General features: G+C 33.4%; 2 protein-coding genes across 13 annotated transcripts; both read left to right on the top strand.

Moving 5' to 3' along the window:
• The first annotated feature begins 701 nt into the window (after positions 1-701).
• On the top strand, positions 702-8363 carry LOC140957784 (uncharacterized). Of its 9 annotated transcripts, XM_073415170.1 has the most exons (19): positions 702-870; positions 999-1068; positions 1417-1442; positions 1560-1625; positions 2318-2340; positions 2483-2658; positions 3169-3285; positions 3395-3443; positions 3702-3787; positions 4008-4109; positions 4481-4535; positions 4935-5034; positions 5762-5984; positions 6711-6873; positions 6953-6990; positions 7581-7650; positions 7727-7813; positions 7902-7927; positions 8066-8363. In XM_073415170.1, the coding sequence occupies exons 3-19, from the start codon at positions 1437-1439 to the stop codon at positions 8092-8094; spliced, it is 1416 nt and encodes a 471-aa protein (XP_073271271.1). In that variant the 5' UTR covers positions 702-870; positions 999-1068; positions 1417-1436; the 3' UTR covers positions 8095-8363. The 9 variants fall into 9 exon arrangements, with proteins under 9 accessions (XP_073271271.1, XP_073271272.1, XP_073271278.1 ...); XM_073415171.1 differs by lacking the exon at positions 999-1068; XM_073415177.1 differs by lacking the exon at positions 999-1068 and having other exon boundaries at positions 1390-1447.
• Positions 8364-14647: 6284 nt separating this feature from the next.
• Positions 14648-20840, top strand: LOC140956971 (B3 domain-containing transcription repressor VAL1-like). 4 transcript variants are annotated; one of them, XM_073413982.1, is made up of 14 exons: positions 14648-15060; positions 15240-15386; positions 16049-16130; positions 16253-16369; positions 16751-17406; positions 17506-17602; positions 17686-17860; positions 17987-18063; positions 18135-18215; positions 18301-18516; positions 18854-18903; positions 19022-19135; positions 19643-19710; positions 19930-20840. In XM_073413982.1, the coding sequence occupies exons 2-14, from the start codon at positions 15274-15276 to the stop codon at positions 20586-20588; spliced, it is 2505 nt and encodes an 834-aa protein (XP_073270083.1). In that variant the 5' UTR covers positions 14648-15060; positions 15240-15273; the 3' UTR covers positions 20589-20840. The 4 variants fall into 4 exon arrangements, with proteins under 4 accessions (XP_073270083.1, XP_073270082.1, XP_073270081.1 ...); XM_073413981.1 differs by having other exon boundaries at positions 14649-15094; positions 19906-20840; XM_073413980.1 differs by having other exon boundaries at positions 14650-15060; positions 19906-20840.
• Positions 20841-21366: the final 526 nt, after the last annotated feature.

The raw sequence follows: 21366 nt of genomic DNA, 5'->3' as shown, positions 1-21366 counted from the left end.
GTATTTAATATTTTTTATTAATTACAGTTGTACTCGATCAATATATCAAATTCAATTATAAATAATTTAATTTGATGACATGATTGTTATCTTTATTTAAACTAGTGTATCGATGCACGTGTTGCGTGCTTGTACAATATTTTTATAATTCATTTGATTTATATTTAAATAAGGATCAAAATATAATTATAAGAAATAATGAGTGACTACACTGCAATTTTGATATATGAACTGAAAAAAGCAAAAAATACTTTTAAGATAATTATTTGGTTAATTTACATTTCTCATTTGGGTGTGTTGATTTTAGATTGGATATTTATTTAGTTTGTTGCTTCGAGGGAGTTTTGAAAATGCTGGAAATCGTAAAAAGTGGTGAGAAAGTTGAGAATTTGTGAGTGAGATGATTTGCTCGGAGATATTAAGTGTGGATGGATATTTTAGGATTATAAAAGGAAAAATTTGGTGAAATTCAACGTGATACTAAAAACAGTTTGTATATGTTGTTTATATTTAATAAGATAGTAAAAAATATGATATCGGTATAAATTTTTTTTTATATAATAATTAAATAAATTTATTATATCAATATTTTTATATAATTATTTAAATATTCATACTTAATAATTTTATTATTCTGTATATTGTACGATACTAATTATTTTTTAAAATTTTCCACGTAAGCTGCTAGCAAATCGTGCGTATTGGTTGGCTTAGCTATATAAGACTCCGAACTCATGCGTTCCCGCTATTCCTATCTCTACCTTGCGCTACTCTGAAGCCGCCGATCACTACGGACTCCCGAAGAACATCGAATTCATCCGAAAACTCTACGCAATTCATCTCCATTTTCCGTCTGATCTAGGATCAGAGGTAGTAATTTCAAATGTTTTTGCTCTTTCCAAGTGCCTCTTTCCATTTTCATCGTCACTTTCCTTTTACGCTTTTTATGTTACCTTTTATCGAGAGTTTTGAGTGATGGATTTTCTGATTCTGATTAGTAATTAGGTATTATGTAGATGAGTTCGCGTTTTGATAAACCATTATATGATCCTGTTTAGCAGTTAGAAGGTGAGACAACTCTACTTCACATGCATATGGTTTCATCATTTGTTTATTCGGTTAGTTTTGCCTATATATTCAATTAGATTCTAAAATTATAAATTTTCATTTGTTTGATATAACTCAAAGCGTATAAATGGTTTCACCACTCTCAAGTTATCTTCAATTTCTTACTTGCTGTTTATGCTGTGGTTGAATCATTAGTTTTACAATTTTTCCTGTCATCGACCAAAATATAAGTTGTTCTTTCATTTTAATTTTAGCGTTATGTTGAATAAAGTAAAATAATCTACAAAATCATGATGATGTTAATCAGTGTTATATCTATAGATTTGTCGGTTACGTTTTTTTGGACAGCATTATATCTGAATCCCTAGATGCAGGTAAGGTCAGCTGTTACCTCCTCAGATTGATGTTTCATGACATTATGTTTCTATGATGATTTGCATTGCTGATGACATTTTCTCTTTTTCTTTCTTTTTAATTGTTCTGTGGCTTAGTTGAGTCTGAGTGTATGGTACACAATGTTACAATGGATGGGTGGATCAAGGCGGAAAGTGGCAACTGTGAGTTTTGATCAGCTGACTTCTTTGCATTTAAGCTCACTATTTTGGGGACTCCTAGCTGAACCTACGAGTGTTTTTTTTTTTAAAAAAAATTATGACTATTTATTTAAGTAACAACCATTCATACAAGGTGTATAAGTAATTTGTTTGAGATATTTTCATATTTGGTAATTGTACCTCGTGTTAAGTTGGATAAATGACTGAAAACACTGCAATAACTGACAACATAAATTTATATGTTCATAATGACAAAAAGACCATCAAATCAAGGATTTATCATATAACAAATGCACAGAGTATGAAGGTCGGCCGATAGAGGTGGCCCCACTTTACAGGCTACTATTACTAGAGCCAAGTTTTGGTCATCAAAGCTTTGTCCAATCTGACAGTTTAAGCTCTCTCAATACTTGTTAGTTTAGTCTAGCCAGCATGAATGTTCTGTATCATCTAAGAGGCACTTAGGGATAATTCTTTTCATCGCAATGAAGCATTTGCATGACTTCATTTTGCTCTAACAGATGTTTTTAGTTCTCCTGTGCTATGCCTTTTTCTTCCTGTTGCTTAATTTACATTATAGAAATTGATGCAATCCTTGCGTTATGTTGCAACTTTTGTCTCGTAGTTTGTTTCATTGGTTGAGTTTAACATTAGCATTTGTTTTCATGCGGGTGATTCATGGCGAAAAAATGCAGTCAAGAAATTCAACCCATAAAAGGTGCAAACTTTCTCTCCAACATTTCGATTTCTTGTTCTCTCTTCATGCTGATCTTTCAGCAAATGAAATTCTCAGTACTTTCCATGTGGAGCGGAGTGAATATATTCTGTCCCAAATTGATCTTGACTTAAAAAAATTATAGGCAAAGGCAGTATTTTGAACAAAGGAAACGGCAGCAGCAGGCAGCAGGATCAGAAGGCTATGTTGATGGAAAACCTTCGTGCAGTCAAAATTGTGAAAATAATAGATCACTTGACATACTTAGTTTGGTAAATGCATCATCTAGAGCTTACGAGAACGAGACCAGTAGCTTGAACGGTAATTTGCGATACTTTCGTTTTGTGCTTTTACATGCTTGATTTTCAGAGATTCTCATTATTTGATGTCGATGAGGACTGTTAGGAGTGTAACTCATAGTTATTTGTCACTTGAGTCAACAATTAGTTGAGTATTGACATTACTTTTTTTATATAAAAAAGTAGAAGTTATGTTTTGTTTTCTTGTATCTACACTATGCTGCTGATGACTAATAGTCTCCATTTTATTGTTGATTCTTTTTGGATTTATTTGGTTCGATGTATATATTTAGTTCCATGCTTCTGATACCATTTTTTTGGCAGTTGCATATGCAACATGGCTTGCTTAAACATCATTGAATTTCATAAGCTGTACAACTATTTAAAAATAATTTTGACATTTTGGTTCATGACTGCGCTCAATGCACCCATATTTGATGATGCATATATTGTTGGAATTAGCAAGTGTCTTAATTTGTTACATAAAATTTTCACTGATATGTTTTAATTATTTCTTTCCGATCTTCAAAAGCAAGAGATAACTCAAATGACGATGATGGTTTCGAATTCCATCATCAGTACGCCCACCAGTTCCCATCTACTCACACTGGTAGAGACACAGTAAATCAATCTGAACCAAAAGAAGAAAGTATGCTTCTGATCCTAATTCGTTTTTCTTTTCGTCCGACTAGGTCAAATGCTTTATTGTTTTATCGAGACTTTGTCTTTTGGGTTAGCGTCATTCTCTGTTGTTTCAGCCTCAGGAACATCAACTAGCCACTACTCAGATACTGGAAAATCAAAGAAGTGAGTGCGTTTAAATGTGAATCACATACATGCTTTGGAATTTGTTAATGAATTTGTTGCAATTTTAATAATTTATGTATCTATTAAATTATTACATCATAACAATGACTTGTTTACTTTATTATGTTGGTAGTCGACACAATTTATGTGGAATATCATTTCTGTGGTTTCTGTGCTGCATCATGTTTTATGTTTCCTAGCTATTGTTTGAAGAAAAATCCTCTTATCCAGAAGGAATTAACACCCAATTCTTCACAGGGTTCTGGTCCGTTTAACTGATCCAAAAGAACATTTAGTTGGGAATGACAACAAATTTGATCATTCCATATTGTCCCCTGCACAGCGTGAGCATCAATTGATCTGTGTTAGTTTCTTTACTGTTCCCAAAGAACATATGTTCCATGTTGGCTGTCAAACGAAAGTCATGTCTATGTTGGAGAGTCATTCTTAGGAGGGTGTTCATGCCATTATCATCGATACTCTGTTTGCTGCAATATTGACGATAAAAATTTTGTATGCGATACTCAGCTGGAATATATTTTCCATCTTGTTTGATGTTCCCAGAGATGTCAGTTATGGATTTGCTTGGCGATGGTGGAACAAACAGCAATGCAGAAGAAACTTCAGTGCATGAACAGGAAGCTCATGTTGCATTTTCAGTTGAAGGTTTGCTTTTATAATTTATTGAATGATAAAGTTCTTGTTTATCATTGGGTGAAATGCTATAAATTTTGTATCATGCTGTCTGAAAATTTTGATACACTATATATTCTTCGCCTCCCATTCCCAAGATAAAATATTTTGTTTCATTTTGGCAATTTTGCTTTGTAGTCCCTTTGTCTACACATTAGATAAATCATTCTCCAAAACTTCAGAGTTTTACCTTACAGGATTGTGTTATTGCAGATAAACTCACTTGTAATTCCAAACTATGAAGGAATCCTTTTTTCTATGAAAATTATATGATCTTTCGAATCGTTAGTGGGCCTTATAAATTTAGCATGCATTAATAACGATACATATCTTGTTCATTTCAGGTTTAGGGAAAGTGGAGGCACAAACTCCAGTTCAGTCACCAAAGACACCAGGGAGGTAATCTCGTGAAATTGCTGATGGAAGAGGTCATAACGGGGTGTAATTTAAGAATTTTCTGTCAAGTCTAGATTTGATCTTCTAGCCATGGTTTCTGTGATCTAAATCCTGAGATTTCTAGCAGTACATACAGATTTTGTCGCATGTGGATTCTGAAACCTTAACATGAATTGATTTTTCCATTCTCGTATCTCTCAACTGAGAAGCTCTTCACATGATTCCCCCACTGCACACTACTTAAGGAGTGTTTGTTTGGAACCATAGCATGAATTAATTTTTCCATTCTTGTACTTCTCCTTCACTATATAATCATATACTGGCCCTTTACGTCTCTTAAAATAATTCCTTGCCGATAATCCATTTGATTACTACCCTCTTATCTTTTGCTGAATTTTACAGATTCTTTTTAAAGGGTTATTCTTCACCAAAAAAATCCTGGAAACAACCTACAGCATCCAAACACATGGATTATAGTTTTGATGATCTTGGGTTCCAAATGGTGAGCATTTATATCTCCGATTTTCAGCTATATAAATAATTCTGGGGTCAAAATCGGATGTGCTTGTAGGTCCCAGGTATAATCCTTGTGCAGGGCCGGATTCTTATTCTAAGCTATTTAGCATGCCCATAAAATTTATTGAATGCCATTTCCACTTGTGTTATTTAACCTGCACCTGCTAAGGTGCTCAACATGTGTTTACCAGCATGTATTAATTGGAGCTCCTGGTAAATACTTGATTATACTGTCAGCTAAAATTCTCTGTCTTCAGCCATGCAGGAAGAAGTCAACGATAGTAACCATATTCCTGGTTGTTAAGCAAACCGACAATTTAAATTTTGTTTTCATTATTTTAAAGCTCTTGTCTATATCATCTGGTTTGAAATTATATACACAATCAATTTTCTTGTGAGTTAAACTTTGAGCCAAAATATGGTGAATTTTTATTCTAATAGGAAGTGGGAATTGGTCTAAGTTTTAATTGGCGAAATTTACTGATTGACCAATGTTTGATTATTTCCAATTATTCAGGCCTCCTTAACTGCCATTTAGAAGAATCACTTCTTGTGTGAATGTACTTTATATACCTTTGTATTTTGTCATTGGTTTATCAAATATTTGCAGTTGCTGACATTCTACATGTTACCTGCCAAGTTATTTTAACTCCAGTATTTCTGGGTATATTTATCACACTTTCAGACTAATACATCAAATGGATAAACTACAGGACGTCATGATGCAAGATTCTGAATTTTCACCTTTTGCCAGCTCTAGAAAATACCCTTTCTGCTCAACAGAGAAGGTGAATATAATTGGTGATCCAAATCCAAAATTCTTAAATTTCAGAAAGTCCTCTCCATTCTATCGGAATGGAAGTGATTTGAAGGGTGTTTTTAGCAAGAATGAGCTTTTCTCCATTGGCCGAGAAAATGGCAGAATCATTTGGAATGGTAGTGTTTGTTGTTCGATATACCTCTTCATTTGTAACCAAATTTTCTTTGTTTTACTTATGATTTGAAGTGATATATGAGGAATTGTTGAGCATGCATCATCTGGTTTAATTTTTTCAGATCAAAAGAATCTAAAAGTTCGTGTAGCCAAAAGGGGTAGTATTTGGGTCCATGGTTTATTTTTTGTGGACTCTATCAAACATCTTGAGAGAAGTTGAATCTGCGTTTGTTGCACTTTGAATTGATAGTCGAATGCTTTTGGATCACCTGGAAATTTTTGACCAACTTACCATGTATATAAGTGTACAGTGCTAATCGTCTTTGACTCTAATTTAATGACATTTTCTTTATCATTTGAAACATGCTCTTTGAAATCAATTGTTACTGGTGAACTATCACCTACCTTTAACTTGTAATTTTTTAAGGGGTTATCAATGACATTCTGCCTCTTAAGAAAGGCATCATCATGACAATGGCGTTGCTACTAGTATTTACTATCTGAAAATTGGGCTTCAGATTTTTTTTCTTGTAATTATTTTGTTGAGTTGGGTCATTAGGTTGCTTAATGACCGAGGTTTTTCCTATGTCGTGTTATATTTTCTTCTATACGCAAAGAGTTGGTACATATCATATTTTTATTGGCCAAGCCAATTTCTCTTTGCTTAGGTAGGATTCACTATATTAAATGATATCACTGGGAACATTTGTTCTTTTTCTATTCAATAGGTCCATACTTCTTAGATGGCAATGATGATGAATTGGGAGATTATGAATCATTTTGCAATAGTCGGGCAGATCCAAGTGACGTCAGTTTTAATGATCATTTCGATGTTGATAACCATTGGAAAAGAGATTTCAAATTTGAAGACTGGAATCTACAGACTAGAAGGTCCGGTCCGCCTCATGTAAATATATTCTCCATTCGTCTGAAATATGTATTCTACTGACAGGATTTCTTGTGACTTCAGGTTCAGTACCAAACAAAATCGAAGTTTTGATATGGCAGGTAATTTTTTCCCCTCACGATTTTTAAAGTCGACGGATTTTCCTCTTACTATAAGTTTCATTGTTGCCGGAAATATTTTACCAATCAAAGAAGATTTATTAAATTTTGCGTGAGTTCTCTTCAGTTTCTGCATTGTTTTGTAGATCTATGATACAAAATCACAGGAAGTCTGGTTTTTGGAAAAACAAAGGTTCTCTGTATACTTTGGTGTAGTAAAATAGTTGCATTCCATCTCAGTTATTACTAAGCCTAAACATTTTTCTAGGGCAAAATTATGGGGAAAACAAACAACATTTTTAACCACCAGCAAATTTAATCCCAAGTTTCAGTTTTCTCATTCCTGTAGCAATCCTTTAGAAATTATATTTCCAATTCAACTCTATAGCATTTTCGACTTCCTCCATTTTTCCTTAATTTCGATAGCAAATGTTTCGTTCTTTTTCTTAAAAAATCCATTCCCCTTCATTTCTCATTTTATGTTTATCAGCTTCTCCAGTAAGAATACTAATTCTCGATACTATCTGATGCTGCTCTTTTTCCCCTTTGAAGTTCGTTAAAAAATTTATGTTTTCTTTTTCTCATTTGATCAGATACACTTCTTCCATATTCAAAGTACAAAATACCGGAAGACTATCCTGATTTCAAAATTTCAGATACAAGGTGGGTATTCAAATTATCGGAAGAATTTTTACGTTAAAGTAGTGCTCCCTAAGGGTTTTGTTCTGCATAATGGCAGGTATACTACTTTTAAAATTGATGATGAAGATAAAGATACCTCTACCTGCTTTGCGAGTGAGGACACGAGAGAGATTAGTCGGCTGAGGTTTAACATTTGTCATTCATGTCCGACAAATAAAAGATTTCATTTTATTCCCGTAAAACTTATTTAAATTTAATTTCTTCATGCACAGTGAAGAATCATGCTCTTCCACAGCAGGTTAGTTTCATTAATACACAATACTAAGTATTTGCAACACACACACACCCACACACACATACACACACATGTATGTACATGTGTATATTTCTTCTTTCAATTGTGAACTTTTCATTGTGATTAACTTTTTGCGTTCAGTGAGGGGTGATGCAACCAAGAAATCTTGAAAAAACAGCATAGCGTGCGAGATGACGCCCCCTGGTATGCATTGACGACCGATGAAAATGATCAGTTCTGGATAAGATAATATTTCCAGAGAAATAGAGTTGAATTTTTTTTCTTCTGACAATCGGGAAAATATATATATGCAATGAAACAACATTATTTGATTTCCATCGTATTCAAATGATTCACAGATTCTCGTCTTCTCGTAAACTCCTTTTGATTGATATATCTCTTGTTATTTTTCTGCAAAGTTATTGATTTTGGGCATGGATTGATCTAGCAGAAGGGTATCACATGAAAAAACTTGAAATTTTATGTATATTTTTCTAAAATTCGGCATTTTTCCCTCCTTTTAAGCATTCTAAAAAACAAGTACATTATAAAGCCACTCCCAGGGTTTTCTAGATCCGCCACCCGTGGGTTAATTTTAGGCATATCCAATATTTTGTATAATAACATGATTTAATATTCATTACATTATGGTTGGAAAAGGTATTTGATAAGTAGATTCATCGTTTTTATCTTCGATAATATCTATCCATTGTATTACAATAATTATCATCGATATTTTTATAGATGACAGTCTTGTTTGTAAAATAAAATACATGCATGCAATGCACATGTTGCCTAAGCTTTTTGTCACTATTTGCTGATTTCGAAGATAAATTTATTATATCAAGGCAGTTTTGTGACCGCCCGTGCCAGAGTGCTCGTGATCGATGACAAGCTGTAGAATCTTTATGCATAATTAATTCAAGGTCAATTATTGGATGCTCTTCCAAATTCTAATTATATAGACATTCTTCTTGTTGGGCCTTCCGTCTTCGTCCCATCCCATACGAAATTTTTTATTGTTTTAGTCTTTTTTGACCAAAATTCATTGATTCTTTCGAATAGTATTTATCTGACATCAATATTTTTCTACGTAACTTATGTAGTGTAGGACCGAGTGTTTACCGCTTTACCAAAAGTTATAGTTGGTGGTAATGGTGCAACTCAGATCTTTTAAACCGCACAGCAACTCAAGCACCACGGTTCGATCGCTCTACCAAGCAAGGACAATTATTGCATCCAACAATCTTCATCCCAATAATTGCACTCTTTGCAATCAATGAGAATCGAACCCGTGACCTTGGCTCTGATACCAATTATAAGACCGAGCGCTTACCGTTTTACCAAAAGCTATAGCTGGTGGTAATGGTGCAACTCAAATCTTTTAAACCGCACAGCAGCTCAAGAACCACAGTTCGATCGCTCTACCAAACAAGGACAATTATTGCACCCAACATGTAGCGAGAATAAACTCATATTATATACATCAAAATAAAACTAAACAACAAAAAATGAGAATTAAAGCAAAATGACATCAAATATTTCAAAATGAGAGAAAAAGCTTGTCGTTTCTCTTTATTTTACATAGATAGATTTTAATATATATAATATATCTTTTATTCTTGTTATAAAGTCATGTATGAGAGTATCAGTTCTAAGTAAGCCATATGTAATAGATTTATTGGTTTCAGATGAAAAATGACCAAAACAAAAAAAAAATTTATGTCAGTGGATGAAAATCTAACATTGACAAATCACATGAAATGTAAACTTGAAAGATTAAAATAGAAATTGTCCCATAAAATAATTAAATTTAAGGAATACGGAAACATTCGAAATCAATTTTGCGTTGGTAAAATTTTATATATCTTAAAATTTGTTGTATGAAATTTAAACTAGTTTTCATTTGAGTTCCTGATCAATTAATATGCTTTTATTATTCGCTTTCGGGAATTTTATTGAGGAAAATGGAAAAGGTCAGTCAATGAATCACTCAACCATCGCTTATTTTTTATTGGGCAAGTAATCTTAGTCGTTGTTTACAAATTCATATGATTCATTAAATAATTTCATTTTTTGTGCTTGACGGGGAGTACAATTAATGAATTTCACGTCAATGTTTAAATCAAGCTAATGTATGTATTCATTTTTATTTGGTCAACACACTGCACCAAATTTCTTTAAAATTATTTACATGTTTTCGGAAAACTAGTAATAAATATTGGCAAAAACTTGTGTGAGACGGTCTCACGGGTCGTATTTTGTGAGACGGTCTCACGGGTCGGGTCATCAATGAAAAAGTATTACTTTTTATGCTAAGAGTATTATTTTTTATTATGAATATCGGTATGGTTGACCCGTCTCACAGATAAAGATTCGTGAGACCGTCTCACAAGAGACCTATTCATAAATATTTATTCTCTTGAAACTCAAATGCGTGCATAAATAAAATGTTATTTTTATAAAAAAAAAAATTGCATGTTATCCTTAAAACAATATTATAAGGACATGCGAGTGGGTTCGCGCGAAAATCTTTAACACGGTGAAGTCCACCTCTTTTCTTTTATTTTTTAAAATTGAACGGACAGATTTTTCTGGCTGTTATTAATTTTTAATAAACAAAAATCGATTAAAAATTTAAAAATATTAAAAATTGTAAAAAAAAATAAATACATCAGAAAAATATTTTTAAAAAATCATCTCTTTTATTTTATTTTTAAAAATTGAACGGCCAGATTTTTCTAGCTGTTATTAATTTTTAATAAAAAAATCGATTAAAAATTTAAAAATATTAAAAATTGTAAAAAAAAATAAATCAGAAAAATATTTTTTTTAAAAAAAATCATAATGACTATATTTTTCAAAATCCAAACATTTGCCAATAAATAAACTTCATTTTTTTTCTTTATTTTACACATAATCTTCAATATTTTTCCATATATAGTATTCAATACAATTTAATTAATATTCTTCAATATTTATCATGTGTACACGAGTTCTTCATCATCGGAGGATGAAAATTACAACTATATTATCATGGTCGATCAATTTCTCTTCACAACAAAATGACCACCAACCCATAAATAGTTAAATACATGGAGTGCATCGTCGTTATGCTTCAATTGGGAGAGTCACGCAGCACACATGTCTACAAACGAAAAGAAAAAATCGAGAATGTGTTGTTAGGACTGAGAGATTATATAAAGATTACTTCATCAGTAGTCCCGTCTACACTGAGCGAGATTTTGAAGGAGATTCTGAATGAGGAGATCATTGTTTTTAGAGTTGGGGAATCTTACAAACCAATGTGTCTTACTTTGTATAACGGAAGGACGCAATTGGTAAGCTCGAGTTGTCATCATTGCAGAAAGTTACCGTTGTAGTCTAAATGCTTTCGTATTATGTTGTGTGCGATGTTGTTGACGAATACTTAAGGATATGTACATTGACAACATTGGAATGTTTGTAAATATTTTGCAAGGGGTGTACGATATATTTTCTGAACAATATTTGAGGCAACCAATACTTGAGAACGTTGCTCGACTAACTGTTGAAAATTTTCAAAGTGGATTTCTCGGCATGCTTTGTAAGCATTGATTGCATGTACATGGCTTGAAAGAATTGTCCGAAATCTTGGGCATGACAATTTCAAAATGGACACCCAAAAAGAACATTCAGTCACACTACATGTTATTGCATTGAAAGATTTATAAACTTGATATGCATATTTCGGCATACCATGATCTAGCAACAACATTAATTTGCTATAGAGATCCAATTTGTTCTTAAACCTTGCAAAGAGTGAAGTCTCTCGGTGTGGTTTTAGGAGAACAAGAACGAGTACAACATGAATACACTATCTTGTCGATGATATTTATTAATCTCGGTCTGCCTTTGTGAAAACCATCATTCATCCCTTCACGCAAAAACCTATTATTTTGCATGATATCAAGAGGATGTGAGAAAAGATGTTGAGAGCATTTTATGTACTCCAAGCATGCTGACATATAGTGAGAGGTTCATCTCGTATGTGAGATCCAATTGATTTAAATCATAAAATAAAAGCATGTATCATCTCCATAACATGATTGTCGAGGACAAAATAGATTCTATGCTCAAAGATCATGATTTCTCAACTGAAAATGATGAATACATGCCCCAGATATTGTCCCTTCAAGAGATACTACCATAGAGTTCAACTTATTAATGCAAGTTCATATTATTTTAATGTTTTCAATCTTTTTATATGAATTAGTTGGTATGTTTTTGTTAAGATTTATTTATGGGTTATGCTGGTTTTTTAAATAATCTTTTAGTACGATAATTTGTAAATCTACTCAACATGTATATGATTTAGTAGTATAAATTTTTGGGAGAAAAGTTATAAGTTGGTGCATTGTTATGGTTTTTTTTTTAATTGTGCTTTAAAGAGAATTTTAGTATAACGATCTACAAATTAATTCAAAAATACAATTGTGCTAAATGACATAAATCCATATTTATTTCAATAAGGTCTTGTGTTTAATTAATCAAATCCTTCCAAACACATTAGTACTAGTATTTTTATTTGTCAACTCAACAAATGATCCGAGCTCAAACTCGTAAACCATTTATACGAGCATACAACAAATGATCCGAGCTCAAACTCGTAAACCATTTATACGAGCATACACGAACATGTAGACAATCCAAGCTCATACCATATAAACGAGACGAACTTGAGCTCGAGTCAGCGAATCATATAAACAAACATGTTCGCGAAAAATAAAGTACAGCCGAGCTCAAGCTTGCGAGCCATATAAACGAGCCGAGTTCGAGATCGCGCAAGTTCATGAGCTGAATATACTTAAACTCAAGCTCGACTCGATACGATTGTCGAAAGAGCTTTCACTGAACTAAACTCCGAATAACTCTCGAGTGTCTTGTTTCATTTACATCATTAAATATGGATTCCAAATATAAGGATACATATCAACCTTGAATGCATTATACAACGATAATATCTCATAATATANACAATTAAATTAAATCAAGTCATATTATACTAAAAGTTAACATAATATTTACGTATATAATAAGTTCCACCAACCCCACCAAAAATTAATTGTATTGGGCATGGACCTTTAATTTGGTAGCATGACAGTTGTTGTTTTAATTGCCTAATAATTACAATTGTTGCCACGACAATAATAGTTAAAATTCAATAATAATTAGCATGTTTTTTAAATTTTTGTTTTTACGTGGATTCGATATATTATCTTATAATTCTAAACATGCATGCAATATATTTTCACTAAATACACATCAATGAATCTAATTTTAATTATATATATATATATATATAATATATATATATAAATCTCGATAGATTATAGGATTATATCGCTTAATTAATAATTTTATTATTATGTTGTGGTGTTCTCCTCCAAAATTAGGCGTCACGTCTGTTACAATCATTTGATGTGAAAATGACACGTGTACAATCGGTGATCGCGACAATTCGTTTGAAATTTAATATATCTAATATATTATTATTTAATTAAAAATTATCTAAAGTAGACAATTTAGGTGAATGTATACCAAAATGATTTTTTTTTTTTTCATTTATAAAAATCATTATTAATGTTCCATAAATAACTTTCCATGTTTTCTGATTCTCCAACATTAAGAAATAGGTGTCTCTTCATATAGATATATATAATATCTTCGTTCAATCCATAAAAAATATTATTTTTAAAATTTTTTTATTGTTCGATCGAAAAAGAGATCCGTCTCACAAAACTATTAAAAATATACCTTGACTTTATGAAAAATATGATAAATTATGGATCCTTTATAATAAGGGTAGTAATCAAATACATAGTTTTAATCTTTATTAATTTTTTTTATTAAAATAGTTACAAACTTTTGATGTGTTTATAACCGTACGTATATTTTATACATATGTGTATATAATTTTTTTTTAAAAAAAATTACAAATTTCAATGCTAAAATTCATTGATCCCACGGCCTACCACGTACAACCCATTAATAATATTTTGACCTTATAGAAAAAATTGATTATCAAATAATAATACAATCTTTTTACCAGAAATAATAATAATAATAATAAATATTCAAAAGCACAAATTACAGGGCTTCTTCCAGCCACGAGGATCGATCGATCGATCACGAATTAGGGTCTCAAGTATGTCAAAACGAGTTAAACACACAAAATCTGTTTAACAAACAAAATTGGTCTCACGACTGGTAGAATGTTTTATATTTCATTGAATATATATTTGGAGAAAAGATTTCTTATTGGGAAAACAAATAAAACCTAATTCTTAAATAATATATTATTATGTTATAGCAAGTCAATTTATCAAGACATATTTTTTATTTGAGTTTTTTATTAAAAAAAATGCTTTTTTATGTCAAAAATATTATTTATCATTGTAAATACGAATATAATTCACTCGTCTCATGGATTATATATACTTATATTTATAGATATTGCAGATTTGAAATTATATATATATATATAGTGTAAATGTGATACGTTGACAACGTGGGAATCTACGATACAGAAGCGACGGGAAATTCATCGTATCGCTTGTCTGAAATCCTAGAAACAGTAAAAACTCCGAAATTAACTAATTATTATTATTATTATTAATTATTGAAAACATATTAATTCATACATAATTTTTTTGAAGGAGAAGAAATTGGGTGTGCGAATTAAAAAGCATTCACTTAGTGCATCTGTCTTCAAGTGTCGTGCATGCATTTTGTGCATCTGTTCCCTTTTGCATGCCCGGCCGCCCGCTTTTTCTCTCTCTATTTCTCCCCTTATTTCTCTTTCTACGCACACGCTAACGCTACATACACGTCTATGTATCTACACTGCTACACACACCTCTATGCCTAATCCGTTTGTTTATCTATTTTTGTTTTAATTAATTTGATTTGATTTTGGCACATCAGGAATCAGTAGTACCACCGACGGGGATACCGGCGCCTGCCCCCGTTTTGACTGTTTTTTTTTGAATCTCAGATTCAATCTTCGATTTCCAGTTTGTGATTTAGAAGATTGGTGACGTGGGTTTTTGATTCGGCCTGCAGATGTTTACGTGCATTTGATTGATTTGGACAAGGTGAGTGGAACATGATTTTTTCTGAAAAATTAAGGTACATGGGACTGTTCCGCGTTTTTATTTCGATATGGCGATTTGCTCGAATAGTTCTCCGTTTTGTCCATCTGGGTCAGCAAGATTTCATTTTTTGACGGGGTTCTAGGGTTTTGATTTCGATGTTTTATGTTTGGGTTTAATAGGGATTTTGAGTTGGGGAGTTGAAATTTGCGAGAAATGGGGTCAAAGAATTGCATGAATGAGGCGTGCCGTACTACGACGTCGTCTGAGTGGAAGAAAGGTTGGAGCTTGAAATCAGGAGGATTCGCCACGCTTTGTTACAACTGCGGGTAATTTCTGAATACCAAATTTGACCCTTCTCAATTTTGCATACAGTTTATCGCCTCCACCGCGTCTGATTTCAGTTCTTGGGGGGTAATCTGGGGATGTGAGATATTAATTCCTAAAATATCGTTCCGCTGTAGAGTTTTTCTTGTTCTGCTGGTATCAGTGTTTTCTTTTCTTTTCTTTTCTTCGTTGTCATTGACATTCGTGTGTTTCCTATTTTTAGAATTTTTCTTCTATTTTCTGCCGTTTTTAGTTCCCTTGCCTTCTCCCAATTTTTTTGCAGTTTTTCCTCGTGGTTTTTTTTGTGATTGTTCATTTTATTTTGAATTTTCCAAATAAAAAATTTATTATATTATAATCTGTATTTAAATTGGCTCAGAAGCTAAATCTATATATATGGAATGTATATCTTTGAAAGATCAAAGTTTCATCCATATACACGCTTCACTGGCTGTGCTCGAGTTCTTGAGCGTGTGTATATTTTCATCCATATACATACTTCACTGGCTGTGCTCGAGTTCTTGTGTATGATGTCTATATCCTGTATCTATTTGTTGTGTTCGACTAAATATTTTCTGGGAATCAAAGAAGTTTCTCTTCACTTAATCAGTTAGTTGATTTGTGTGGTCTGCTCGTGTTGTGATATGGCCTAATGTGGATTCAGATTATCGTATGATAATTCAGTCTTCTGTGAGACATTCCACTTTAAGGAATCTGGTTGGCGGGAATGCAGACTATGTGGGAAGGTAATAATAATATTCAGTCTTTTTAAAGAAGTTCTTATGTGTTAATTAATTTTATTTATTTATTTATTTATTTATTTTAATCTTTGTGTGTGTGTGTATCTTTTTGTCGTTTGGCATGACAGATCATCCATTGCGGGTGTGCCGCTTCAAGGTATCAGTACGAATACATGGATTTTGGAGGTATCAGTTGCCTAAGCTGTGCAAAGCATTTGGAAATTCAACCTGTGCAACCAGTTCAGGTTTTGTTGCTTTAACATGGCTAAAAATGCAAGAACTAAAATGCACTTATTTTGAGATGTCAATCTGGTGGGTATGGATATGCAGATTTTTTAAATTTTTGATATTTTTCTGAGATTGCAAATTTCATTCCATCTCACCCTGTCCTCTTCGAATTCCTGAATAATGGATTGCATGTATTGTGAATTGACATTTTATAAAAAAAACCGTTTCTCTTGTATCAATAACCTTAACATTATGTGTGTTCACATTTTGTAGAGATTCTTGTCTTTTTCGTAGTTCATGAATTTGTTCCTTTGAAAGCCTCTGAAGTTGAATCCTGTTTAATTGTGATCCATCGTCTGATTAATTTTGAATATTTTTTTTCTCTTATGAGATGATAGGATGATTCCATGGTGCTTATGCGTGAATCGTTCATGCAGACCCCTGGTGATCTTCCCAGTGGCCCATTCATGACAAATGGTGTAAAGGATGTGTATCCTCTAGTTACTGAGAATAAAGGAAATGACGACAAATTTAGTAACGAGAGACTTCTTCATTTGACGAAGGCTGTGGGAGCAAATGACGTTATTTCGAAGCTCGAGCAACTTAGACGAGAAGAATCCATGTTGAAAACCGTGGACGCCCAAAAATGCATGTCAAATCTCAGACAGCAGAGTTCTTCATCTTCTTTTCTCAAACCAGATATCGGTCGACCAAAACAAGAAGTTAAAGATACATTTGAGTCTCTGGCTCAGCAATCCCTAAACTTCGCTTTGGCAACTCCTTTGGGTAGTTCAAGTTCAGTTCTGCCTTTTCGTGGAGAGATTATTGAAGGGGTCGAACAGAGCAAAAGTTCTTTCCAACATGGGAAAAGTACAAAGCAAACATTGTCAAAGCCAGTCAAGCATAGCCCTGCAGCTGGTCCAGAGACAAATAAAGGCAATATCACACAAAAACGTTTTGCTAGGACTCCAGCTGATGTGCGTGGCCGGACTCAGCTGCTTCCTCGGTACTGGCCTAAGATCACTGATCAAGAATTGCAGCAATTATCCGGAGAGTATCCTCTATAATTTATTTGTTTCTTATTTTATTCCTGAAGCATATTTTTTGTGAAGAAAAAAAAGTCTGAAGAGTTTCCTTAACAGTAGATTTTCAGCTTGAAATCCTCGATTGTACCATTGTTTGAGAAGATCCTGAGTGCAAGTGATGCTGGCCGAATTGGTCGCTTGGTCCTTCCTAAAGCCTGTGCTGAAGTTAGTCTTGTGTTTTTGCTTAGTGTTTTCAGCATCTAATGACAAAACCTCGGTAATCACCATCACAATAATCTTTGTTGCAGGCATATTTTCCTCCTATCAATCAATCAGAAGGCATACCTATAAGGATTCAGGACATTAAAGGAAAGCATTGGACATTTCAATTTAGATTTTGGCCTAATAATAACAGCCGGATGTATGTATTAGAGGGTGTTACCCCTTGCATCCAAAATATGCAAGTACAAGCCGGTGACATAGGTATATCCTTGGATAATTATATAATTTTTTTTAATTACTAAATAGTATTTACCATCCATGATTATTTGTCAAACTGTTTGATGGAGACAAATTTATATTTCTGTGCATCGTTTGTGTTTTGAGCAGTGACATTTAGTCGGATAGATCCTGGGGGTCAGCTCGTGATAGGATGTCGGAAGGCGACAAATAACGGTGATGTGCTGGTAAGCATTTTATGCATGACCCTGTTGATTATTTTAAGTTGCTGACATGAATGTTGTTGCGAAACAAGTAGGATTCCCATGCGACCATCCTTCCAAATGGTAATTCTCCTAGAGAAACGTCGTATTCTGGTGTTACTGACACCTTGCTTCCTGTAAGTTATTACTTGCTTTTTTCCTCGATTCGATTGATTTTACACCTATGATAATGACATGATCTTGTTTCCCAAAATTCGGAAGACTGGAGGCCGAACATCTGATGATTCCATGCAGCAGAGTAATCCTATGTCTGAGAAGAAGTTGAGAAACATAAAAAATAAACGGCTTCTAATGCACAATGATGATGCTCTGGAGCTGAGAATTACTTGGGAAGAAGCACAAGAATTGCTTCGTCCCTCACCATCTGCCAAGCCAACAATTGTCTTGGTTGAGGACCTTGAATTCGAAGAATTTGATGTAAGAAAAGTTTCATGTATTCATCCTATATGGTCTTTTAGTAAATGGTGCTCATGTCTTGAGGTGTAAGATTATGAAACTTTTATTTTGCTATGGTTATGGTGTTCAGATTTCACTTTGGATTCTGTTGTATTGCATCAATGCTCCCGTTATTTTGTATATCTATTAACATGGCACAACAATTGAAACATGATGCTTCGGCTGTTTCACTTCCAAATTATTGAGTTATACTTTTATCATCTATAACTTTTGGTGCAAGTGTTAATGTTAGGTGGTTCAGCTTCTTGTTTTTACTTCGGTAATAGTTTGTACTGATTATTTCTCTGTTGCTTATTAGGAACCACCAATTTTTGGAAAGAGGACAATTTTCACTTCTCGGCTTTCGGGGTAAAAATTTAAGGATTTTTTTATTCCGTAAGAGTGAGACTCAAATTTAAATTAGTGTCTGCTGAAGGCTTTTTGTTCTTGCACGTTTATTAATAACAATGTTCGATAATCTTATCAGAGAGCAGGAACAACTTGCACAATGCGACATTTGCTCAAAATGGCGAAGGTTACCCGTTCATGCTCTTCTTTCTGCCAAGTGGACTTGTTCAGATAATATATGGGACTCGAATAGGTTAGTACTTTGAGAGGTTCGATATAGATAAAAATATTGAATTTAACTTTCGAGCATGTATTCTCGGGACCATATTTGAATAAATCTATACTAGAAATGTTTAAGGCCAATGCGGAGCTATTATTATTAATAATTTTTTTTTTGAGTTGAATGTTTTTAGTTTTTTTAAATTGGATGGTTATACCTAAAACTTCAAGCATCAACAAAAATGGACGCTAAAGGCAGAAAAAATCAAATTTGTGTATCGTTCGGGTTCTTGTTCACGACACTAGAATGGGATTAAGTGATTCAGTCCAACCTTAACATGAAAAACTCTTAAGATTGTACAATTCTTATCCAGTTCCGTACCCTTAAGACTGTATGAATCATCTAAGTCATTCAAGTTATTAATACCTTTTTTTTTTCTATATGTTTCTAAGTCTGTCAGAGCAGTAATTTTGAGCCTTTACTGCTCCATCAGAGGTGGAGCAAAGGGAAACTTATCGATGAGCTGTTTATTTGCTTCAGGTGTTCATGTTCAGCTGCAGACGATGTAAGTCCACGGGATCTGGAAGCTCTCTTTACCTGTAACAATGGTATGAATTATAAGCTTGCTTCCATGAAAAAATCCCTCCTTTGTGGTCGTTTAAACCTATGAAGTAATCGGGGAAATTTTCTATTTTGTTAACCTGTATGTCTCTATATGTAGGTGTAAACCATTTTTTATATGTTTACTTAACCAAATAATTTTTCTCATGTACGATGCTGAATTGTTAGTGCATAATTTCCAGAGTTTAAGAGGAGGAAAATTTCAGATAATGTGTCAAAAGAAGGGGAACCATCTGGCTTAGATGCGTTGGCTACCATTGCAGTTCTAGGTGACATTGGAGAGTCTTCTACTGGTGCCACCACGAGACATCCTCGACACCGGCCAGGATGCTCTTGCATTGTTTGCATCCAGCCTCCGAGTGGGAAAGGAAAGCATGAGCCTACGTGTAAATGCAATGTCTGTTCAACTGTAAAACGTCGGTTCAAGACTCTAATGATGCGTAAGAAGAAGAGACAATCAGAACGTGAAGCTGAGCTCGCCCACGAGAAAGATAAGCCCGCTCTTGCCAAAATTTGTTTCGAGAAGGAAGAAGAAGAAGACGACATCGCTGGAAATGCACTTCTAAATATGAACCATCATCAGGAAAATGAAGATGGAAATCGAATGCCTACGGAAGAGGCAAAAAAGGGAAGATTGGATTTGAACTGCGATCCATACCGTGAAGAGGATGTCATTGCCGAGGATAATGGGATGAGCTTGACAACATTGATGAACGTTGCTACTCTTCCTTTCGATATGTTTCTGGAGAAGCCGAACGACTTGCCGAGCCTCGAAGCATCTATGATTGAGGATAATGTTGCTGGTGAAGGAGCCATGCTGCTTCCTGGCGTTTCGGGACAAGAAAATAATCCCGAAGATGGGTAGGGGCATAAATTTTGGGTGATATATTTCTTTTATTTGATGTTATTCTTGTGACCACAGTCTTGTTTTCTTGGATGCATATACTTTGTTTCTAGCTAAGTAGTCATACAGGGAATAGAGTTGAGTGAGTGATTTGTTTCCTTTAAATTGTGGTTTACTGTTTTAAAAAAATATCCCGAGTGAACCAAACTCGTTGAGACTAAATCAAGTTTCAATACTTCCACATTTATCGAAACAACCCTACTTGTAATGTTCTCCATCTCTAATCCCTTCAGCATTTAAAATATAAGAAATTAATGTCATTATTTTTTTTAGGAAAAAATCGAAATTTTTCATATAATTATAGTGGGTTGCTAATAATGCCACATATTTATTACACTTTGAATGTAATAATGCTACTACATGCACAAACTCATAAATATCATGCACAAATCTTAATCATAACACATAATTATCAAATCCAATATATTTTACCAAAAAAAATCTTGAGATGCAACACTTAATAACAATATTAATGCACAATTAATTTTTTTTGACTCATTTCATATATATATATATATATATATATAAAAGCAATCTTCTATTAATTATTGTAAAGTCCTTCACGGGGCAATGATACTATTTAGGCCGGACGTCTTTTCAACTGGCTCCAGTTAGTGTGCAAAGAATGTTTTCAAAGAACCAATTTCTTTATCCATATGTTACTGTCAGTCTGTCATCCACCTAATTATTATTATCGTATTTGGAAAGGGCCTAATTATTTTTAAATCCCACTGAAAAG

This window comes from Primulina huaijiensis, chromosome 14 (genome assembly GCF_012295235.1).
Source record: "Primulina huaijiensis isolate GDHJ02 chromosome 14, ASM1229523v2, whole genome shotgun sequence".
NCBI lineage: Eukaryota > Viridiplantae > Streptophyta > Magnoliopsida > Lamiales > Gesneriaceae > Primulina > Primulina huaijiensis.
Note: the sequence above shows the minus strand (reverse complement) of the source record. Positions and strands in the feature narration are given on the sequence as shown.

Excerpts from the sequence above, each read along its gene's own strand:
- LOC140957784 (XM_073415171.1), top strand. Across the intron at positions 5,035-5,761 it reads ATGATCTTGGGTTCCAAATG|GACGTCATGATGCAAGATTC; the intron begins GTGAGCATTTAT and ends GATAAACTACAG. Across the intron at positions 7,814-7,901 it reads AGAGAGATTAGTCGGCTGAG|TGAAGAATCATGCTCTTCCA; the intron begins GTTTAACATTTG and ends CTTCATGCACAG.
- LOC140956971 (XM_073413981.1), top strand. The coding sequence starts at position 15,274 with ATGGGGTCAAAGAATTGCATGAATGAGGCGTGCCGTACTACGACGTCG. Across the intron at positions 17,603-17,685 it reads TTCCTAAAGCCTGTGCTGAA|GCATATTTTCCTCCTATCAA; the intron begins GTTAGTCTTGTG and ends TCTTTGTTGCAG. Across the intron at positions 18,216-18,300 it reads TTACTGACACCTTGCTTCCT|ACTGGAGGCCGAACATCTGA; the intron begins GTAAGTTATTAC and ends AAAATTCGGAAG.